Source organism: Lactuca virosa, chromosome 2 (genome assembly GCF_052849685.1).
Source record: "Lactuca virosa cultivar CGN04683 chromosome 2, Lactuca_virosa_CGN04683_v6, whole genome shotgun sequence".
Taxonomy (NCBI): Eukaryota; Viridiplantae; Streptophyta; class Magnoliopsida; order Asterales; family Asteraceae; genus Lactuca; species Lactuca virosa.
The window spans coordinates 58238093-58246572 of NC_136427.1; the positions used below are offsets into that span (position 1 = coordinate 58238093).

Below are 8480 nucleotides of genomic sequence, written 5' to 3' on the forward strand. Positions count from 1 at the left end.
AGAATCTGATTATGCAAAGTCTGTCCTAGAAAATTAACAAATACCTGTGATGGATGAACCCAAGAGCAAAAGCAATTGATCTGGCATAATGATCTGATCAAGCAGATTTCCAGTAATCAAACCTAGATTAACAAAATAACAATCACCACAAAAATCATTCAACTATAAAACCCTAAATTTATATATCTAGCAAACTAGTTATACTTTAGAAGCGATTAAAAAGAGAGTGAGGGTTGTAGTGGGCTTACCTGAATAACTAGGAATGTTGATGACATCGGAGTTACGTACGGCGTAAGGGTTCACACGGCCATGAATTGACGGTGGAGGGAGTGGTTGATTGCTTGGAATCAGTGGTGGGAATAGGGGGAGCGGAGGTGCGATTAAGAGGAGTAATACGATTTGGGGATGATTGGAGGTTAGGGTTTATGATTTTCAGTTATTGGAGTAGCTTCGAATCATTTGGGTGATTGGGTAGTTGAGCTTGCGGCTTCAATGTCATTTCACCATCGCTGGAGCTAGTCGCCATTGATCTTTGAGCGTCAGCGCCAGGGGTAGAAGCCTAGAAGGGGAGAGCGAGTGAGTCGCCATTAACGTTGTGTTCCCGAGTTGATTTAGCTGTGCACCCGTAAGCCTGAGGTTGCGTGAAGTATACTGTGTAGTAGAGTGTCTTATGCCCGACAACTAGCGTAGAAAGAGTAGATGCAACGGTCTATTGACCGTTTGAATCCTTTGATAATTTTGTTTTTAAATTATCAATTTTAATAGACAAAATTATAAAATTGATTTTTGGATTTGCCAAAAGTTACAAAGTGAGTCCTTGCTAATTTTTTTTTTTATGTAAATGGTCTTTCTGGTTTACAAAACTTGCACTGGTGGCCCTTTTTACTAACTATGTTAGTATTCAACGGTTAGGGACTGAATCTGTAAGAGCATTTTCGTCTTTTCAAATATAAAAAGACTGAATTCGTGAAATTTAGTAAACCACGGGGACCATTTTTGAAATTTGTTTGAAAAAGACAATTAAATGGCTAGCGGGAGATGATCGAACTCATGACTTCCAACCTATTAAGTTATTCAAGCCTTAACCAGTTGAGCTGCATGTTCTCTTTGTTAATTCTTTCCTAAAATTAATTTATATAATAACAAAATCGTTAAACATAAAAAATAAATAAATTACAAAATATATTTTTTTACATAAATTTTTCTTTAAATAAAACAAAATGTATTTTAGTTGTATTATAAAAAAAATACTTTTTTACAAACAATTTGTATGTATTTATTTTACGTAAATTATATTTTTTTGTTTTTAAAAAATACGTTTTCGTATAAAAAATATGTTTTCGTAAAATATATTTTTTTATGTCTTTGAAATAATAATAATTAATACTACTCCTTACATAAAAAATTGTATAAATTTCTTTGGGTAGCTAGTTCTAAAACCGTTTTTTCGGTTATATGTATTAAAACCAACTTAACAACGATTTTGTTATGTATCTAAATAATTTATACGGTATTTTTTATGTCAAAAGTAGTGTTAATAATTGTTATTTTAAAAAGATATATCACTATGTCTTTCCATCTTCATTTTAACCATACGATTTATAAGTTGTGATTAAGATAAAATACGTATTTTAAATAAGATATATAACTGAATAGGTTTTTTATGTTTTTTTAAATACATATAACCGAATACGTATTTAAAAAAAACATAAAAAACGGTTTTCAGAAAACCGATTTGACCAAATCGTATGGTTAAACTGAAGATAGAAAGACATAGTTATATATATTTTTGAAATAACAATTATTAACATTATTTTTGACATAAAAAAACTATATAAATTGTTTTGATACATAATAAAATCGTTGTTAAATTGTTTTTAATACATATAACCGAAAAAACAGTTTTAGAACTAGCAACCCATAAGAATTTATACATTTTTTTATGTCATGAGTAGTGTTAATTATCATTAGAGTAAATTACACGAATGGTCCTTATGGTTTAGGGTAATTTGCACGTTTGGTCCCTAACTTATTTTTTTAACTCGAAAGGTCCCTACTGTTTGCTTTTGTTACGTACATGGTCCATGTCTTACCTAAAAAGACTATTTTTCCCTTGATTTTCTAATTTATTTAAATAAACACACCTCCAACCCTACCCCTCACCATATCTTACATAACCCACTATTTTTTCCTATTTAAATAATAGTCTTTTTAGGTAAGACATGGACCAAGCGCGTAATAAAAACAAACAGTATGGACCAAGTGCATAACAAAAACAAACAGTAGGGACCTTCCGAGTTAAAAAAATAAGTTAGGGACCAAACGCGCAAATTACCCTAAACCATAGGGACCATTCGTGTAATTTACTCTTATTATTATTTCAAAGACATAAAAAATATATTTTACGAAAACGTATTTTTTAAAAACAAAAAAATATATTTTACGTAAATTAAAATACATACATATTGTTTGTAAAAAAGTATTATTTTTATAATACAACAAAAATACATTTTGTTTTATTTAAAAAAAATTATGTAAAAAATGTTTTTTGTAATTTATTTATTGTTTATGTTTAACGATTTTGTTATTATATAAATTAGTTTGAGGAAAGAATTAACAAAGAGAGCATGCAGGTCAACTGGTTAAGGCTTTGGTAACTTAATGGGTTGGAGTTTACGAGTTCGAGCCCTCCCCCTAGCCATTTAATTGTCTTTTTCAAACAAATTTCAAAAATGGTACTTGTGGTTTAGTAAGGTGTTGTTTGTTTTTTGGAAAAAACATTTTCAGACCTCTTATTGTTGTGCGGCGCAGCACACACGCAACACTTTTCATCTCGCAGTTGTTTGTTTTTCAGAAGTCTTCGGATTAAAAAACCTCTGCGCATGTTCTTCTTGGCGCAGCACTTGTTTTGCATCTTCCTACCTCTTCTTCTTCTTTTTTTCTTGCTAAAATATTGATTATATATTGCTGAAATCTTATTTCACATTTTTTTTCGTTTTTTTTTTTTGTTTATTCTTGTTGAAAATTTTTTTCTTTTTATTTATATTGAATAATAATAATTTGTCGATGAAATATAATTATTTTAAGCTAAAATATCTTTATTTTTTCTTAAAATATCATTATTTTTTGCTGAAATATCATAAAATACTGCCGAAATGTCATACATTATCAAATTTTCGGTATTAAAAAAACTATTTTCGGATTATAAAATCAGTTTATTTTAATTTTTTAATATCTGCAGCAGCATGCAGATGTTAAAAAACAAACACGCTTCTTATTACAGTCTACAGCCGTTTGGTTCATCTATTCTACTGCAGAGGATTGCAGAGGTGGTCCGCAGACTTTATGGATTTTTGCTTCAAAAAAACAAACAACACCTAAATATCATGATTTTAGTCCCTTTATACTTGAAAAGACGAAAATGCCCTTACATATACAGTCCCTAACCGCTGAATACTAACGGAGTTAGTAAAAAGGGCCATCAGTGCATGTTTTGCAAACCATAAGGACCATTTGCATCAAAAAAAAAATAACAGGGACTGACTTTGTGACTTTTGGCAAACCACAGGGACCATTTTTGTAATTTTGTCATTTTAATATAAATATAAATTTTTTCTTATATGTTTTTGACAAACTTGCAAGAGAAAATTGCAAGAATGGTCCTTGTGGTTAGGTCGAAATTGTCACTTTGGGCCAAACAGGTTTGGACTAGCACTTATGGTCCAAAGGTTTTCATTTTCTTGCCACTTTGGTCCACTTTACTTTAAACTTTTTTGTAATGACGATTTTGCCTTTGGATTTTGTTTTTTCAGTTTTTTATTTATTTAAATACTTTTATAATTAAAATAAAAATCTAAAAATACACATCTCTCTCTCTCTCTCTCCCTCCCTCCTCCTACCCTCTCTCTCTCTCTCTCTCTCTCTCTCTCTCTCTCCCCCTACCCTCTCTCTCTCTCTATCTCTCATTTCACACACAAGCACACCTCTTTCTCTCTTTCTCTCTCCTTTCACACACAAGCATACAGATCTACCTTTAAGAACATGAAGAACGCCCGATACTCCCCTCCAATCTCTATCAAAGTAGATCCTTCGGTCACCACCGCCAAACCACCAAAAATACCAATTGTGCCCAGAAAAATCGAGCCTTCACACAATCACCATCATATTCATCTTCAACCCACCACGAAAAATCATCACCATCGAGAACCCATCATCCCCATCTTCCTTGTTCTTCCATTTCTCTTCTGATCAAACTGCAACTCAAAAAATATTAAGAAAGAAAAAGGTTGAAGAATGAGGGGTTGTGATTGAACAGAGAATTGTCGCCTGTGATCGAACAAAAAAAGGAAAAAAAAATAAAGGGTTACTTTATTCGTCCTCTTAAGTGTGACCTGCAATTGAGTTTGAAGAAGGAAAGAAGGAGACACGGACGACATTAATGGATGTGATCGGAGCAATCAGATTCAGATCTTCTGTAAGTTGATGATGACAGAGGAAGATCTGGAAATTGACACACACACTTAGTTCTGGATTGGGGAAAAAGATCATCAAAGTCGATTTCATCTCCTCTCAGCATCCCTCCCTCCCTTCTGTTTGGAATCTGGATCTTGTTGTTTGTTTTGGTTCGAGTTTCACACATAAAAATCAATTTAGATTGTGGTGAAGGTCAGTTCATCAGATCTAAAAAATGATTTTTGGGTTCGAGTGTCACACATAAAAATTGATTCGGGTGGTGGTGAAGATGAAAACATGTTTGATTTCCCACTTCTCCGATATCGAATCGTTAACCACCAACAGATGCAAACTCCGATCTGGTTCCTGATCTTGTTCCCACTTCTTCCTTCCTTAGATTTCATCGGAGCAACCACTTATCCATAAACTGATAGTCAGTAGGGAAGAATTTGGAGTTAATCTTCACAATTTAGTGTTCATCGGTGGGTGATGGTGCAGGAGAATGATGTCTACGAGAGAGAGAGAGAGAGAGAGAGAGAGAGAAAGAGATTTGTATTTTTTATTTTTATTTTAATTATAAAAGTATTTAAATAAATAAATAACTGAAAAAACAAAATCCAAGGGCAAAATCGTCATTACAATAAAGTTTAAAGTAAAGTGGACCAAAGTGGCAAGAAAATGAAAACTTTTTGACCATAAGTGCTAGTCCAAACCTGTTTGGCCCAAAGTGGCAATTTCGACCTAAACACAGGGACCATTCTTGCAATTTTATCAAATTGCAAAGATGGTTCTTAGTTTCCTAAAAACTGTAGATAAAGTCCAAAAAGTTTTTGATTTGCATTGAAGATTGAAAAAGTTTTTGATTTGCATTCAAGGTCTAAAATCAAGAATTTTTCGTGAATTTGGTCCAAATAAATTTGAAATGACTATGTTGCCCTTATTATTTATTTTTTATATTTTTTTATTTAATTCAAAATTTAAATAATTATAAAAAAATAAAAAAATAAAACACCACTCCAGTCCCCACCCCTCTCCACCGTACCCCCTCCCACTTTTTCTCTTCTTTTCTTTTTTGCTCTCTCTCTCTCTCTCTCCCTATATTTCACCTATAATTTTTAGATGAAAAAACCTAGACAAGATCCATCATCAGCCACTTCCAGCCACCTAGCCCATCTCCAGCCACTTCTCCCATCGCCGACATACTCCGCCACTCAACTCCACCTAAACTCATTGTACCCCCCGCCCCTCTCTATCTCTATATTTATGGGCATGAACATACATATTGAAACACCCCCAAATCGGAACGGCGAAAACGTTCGGGGGTGGATGACGACATTTATAGTATAACAACAATTGTATCATAGCAATCATAGTAAACACAACCATTACAGTGAATACATATATGAAAAAGGTTTACATATGTTTAAGTCTTGTTTGAATACATCAAAAGTATGAGTAAAATATAAAGACGTGACTCTAATTACTCCGTCTTCTCAAAACTCCAGGTGGTACCTGTCTACTGATTCCCTGAGAATACAAGCAGTTTTGAAAGAGTATCAGTATAAAGCTGGTGAGTTCATAAGCGATGTTTTGTAGTGAAAACTTGTTGATGAATCTGTTAGAAATGTTTGTATGTTTCCACGAAAATCCAATATTTTCTTTAGTGAAAGTAAGATAATACCAGTTCCTACTATGAATGTTTGTTACGGTATCCTTTGTATTATAAAACATATTAGTCAGTTTGCTTGATTACTACTAGAGTGTATAGTATGATGAATTTTGTATGAAAAACCAATGTATATCATGTTCCCTTTGAAAACCCTGGTTACCACCAGTATGTATAGTATGTTCTGTTTGAAAACCCTGGCTACCACCAGTATGTGTAGCACGTTCTGTTTGAAAACCCTGGCTATCACCAGTATGTATAGTACATTCTATTTGAAAACCCTGACTATCATCAGTATGTATAGTATGTTTTATTACTTAAAATAAAACTAATGAAGAGTGAAATCCTGTAAACAAATGATTAGTTTATACTTATTGTGAGTCGTATAACCATGCTTGATGTGACCTAGTGACCTTTACGACGTTCTTCAAGTGTCGGTTAAATGATATTTGTCACCCCAGGCATGCCTGCCTAACTGTAGCTAGCAGTTCAGGTGTGGGATTGTCAATCCCGAATAGATCTATTCACAAATCTCACGCTCTCCCTCCAGGAGACTCTGGTTATACTATGATAGGATTTTGTTCAGTACACCAAAGGGTACAGTTTTGAAGTAGAGTCTCACAATTATGTATTAACTAGTTTACGTGTAGTTCTTGTAGTGATATACTGTATTGAAATCCGTGTGTATACTGTATGAGGTAATAATTATACTTAGATAATTATTAAATGTTGTACTCTCGTAGTAGTCTACATCATAAACTAAATCGGTCATAGTTTATATGGTTACCCATGAATGAAATTTGAATCGGTAAAAGCTATGTATTGAAATCCCCAAACTATACCCACTATAGTTTGCTTGAAATGTTTTGTTCTTGATTTGTAAATTGTTCTGAAAACTATGCAATTATGTTTCCAAGTTGAAAACATCCCTTATGCTCAGCATAATACAAAAGGGATAAAATGTCTAAATGTTTCATAAAACGTGGGAAATCATTTAACTGTATCAATTGCATAAGTTTTAAACTCGTTGAAATCCTTTTGTTTTTGTTTCACAAAATCGTTTGTGTTTGGCTTGTATCCCCCCCTGAAAACATTAAAAATCATAAAAACATAGGGGTATGAACTCACAGTTATTGTGTGAAAACGTCGACTGGAAACGAAGATCCTCGGGTCGTTGTATGTGGCACCTAACGGAGTCCTAATATCAATAAATACATATATGCATTTAAATTAGCGATTTCGTTAAGTAAAGTGTTAGAAAAACACTTGTGTTCGGTTAAGGAATGTTATCGGGACTTGATTGAACCGAGGAAAACGGGTTTTCAGCACTTAGGAAGGGTTTGCGGCCGTGAAGGGGGGTTTACGGCCATGAACAGCCTCTTGAAGGGTTTACGGCCTTTGGAGATTCGATGAGTGTACGGCCGTAAACGGGTTTACGGCCTTTGAAGATTTGAAGATATGAAGTGTGTACGGCCGTAAACTCAAGAACAGTGATGTTGGATTTTGACGAAAATGTGTTCTAAATGCTCCGAAATGACTCCCAATGGTGATTCTTGATGATTTCTGGAAGAATAAGGGTGTTTTTGGTGTTTACGGTCAAGAGTCGAGAGAGAGAAGGAGAGAGTTTTCGGCCAGAAAAGTATAAATGAAGGGTAGGGACACGTATTTGTAGGGGGTTTTCGTGGTTGGTGGTGGGGTCCACCTGGCATTGACCGCAAACGAGTTTACGGCCGTAAACAGGCTTACGGCCATGAACTACTGTTTTGTTCGAAGGAAAACTCGAATTTCGCGTGGTTTTTGGTCCCTACTCGTATATAAGTTCAATTATATAACTAAATGATTTTCTAAACCAAAGGAATTTGACGAGACTAAATAAAATTCAAATTTTTATTAACGGAAGTTGATTAACGGAAACGGAAAAAGTTTCGGGTTGTCACATCATCCCCCCGTTAGAGGGAATTTCGTCCCGAAATTCGAACATAGAATACAAATCATGGGCTTGGAAAGAGATGTGGATACTTCTGTTTCATTGAATCTTCGCGCTCCCAAGTGAACTCAGGTCCCCGCTTGGCATTCCAGCGAACCTTCACTATCGGGATACGGCTTTGTTTTGTTCGCTTTACGTCTCGATCCATGATTTCTACGGGTACCTCTACGAAGTGTAAGTTCTCGTCTAGTTCGATCTCATCGAGGGGAATTACAAGTGTCTCATCGGACAGACACTTCTTCGGGTTCGAGACATGAAAGACAGGATGAATGTTACTAAGTTCTCGGGGTAAACGAAGTTTGTATGCTACGGGACTGATCCTAGCGAGGATATCGAATGGTCCAGTGTCTCTCGGATTCAGCTTTCCACGCTTTT

General features: G+C 34.5%; 1 protein-coding gene across 4 annotated transcripts in view; it reads right to left on the reverse strand.

The window, feature by feature from the left end:
- LOC145159119 (uncharacterized) overlaps window positions 1–646 on the reverse strand; it is a 34090-nt gene extending 33444 nt beyond the window's left edge. For all 4 annotated transcript variants that reach the window (XR_013737499.1, XR_013737498.1, XM_079078023.1 and 1 more), the window contains exons 1-2: window positions 249–646; window positions 45–122 (exon numbers count right to left, since the gene is read on the reverse strand). Coding sequence is in view for 1 of the 4 variants with exons in the window: in XM_079078024.1 (XP_078934150.1) it covers window positions 45–87 (43 nt within the window). In the remaining 3 variants the exon portion in view is untranslated. The remainder of the gene's footprint in view (window positions 1–44; window positions 123–248) is intronic.
- Window positions 647–8480: the final 7834 nt, after the last annotated feature.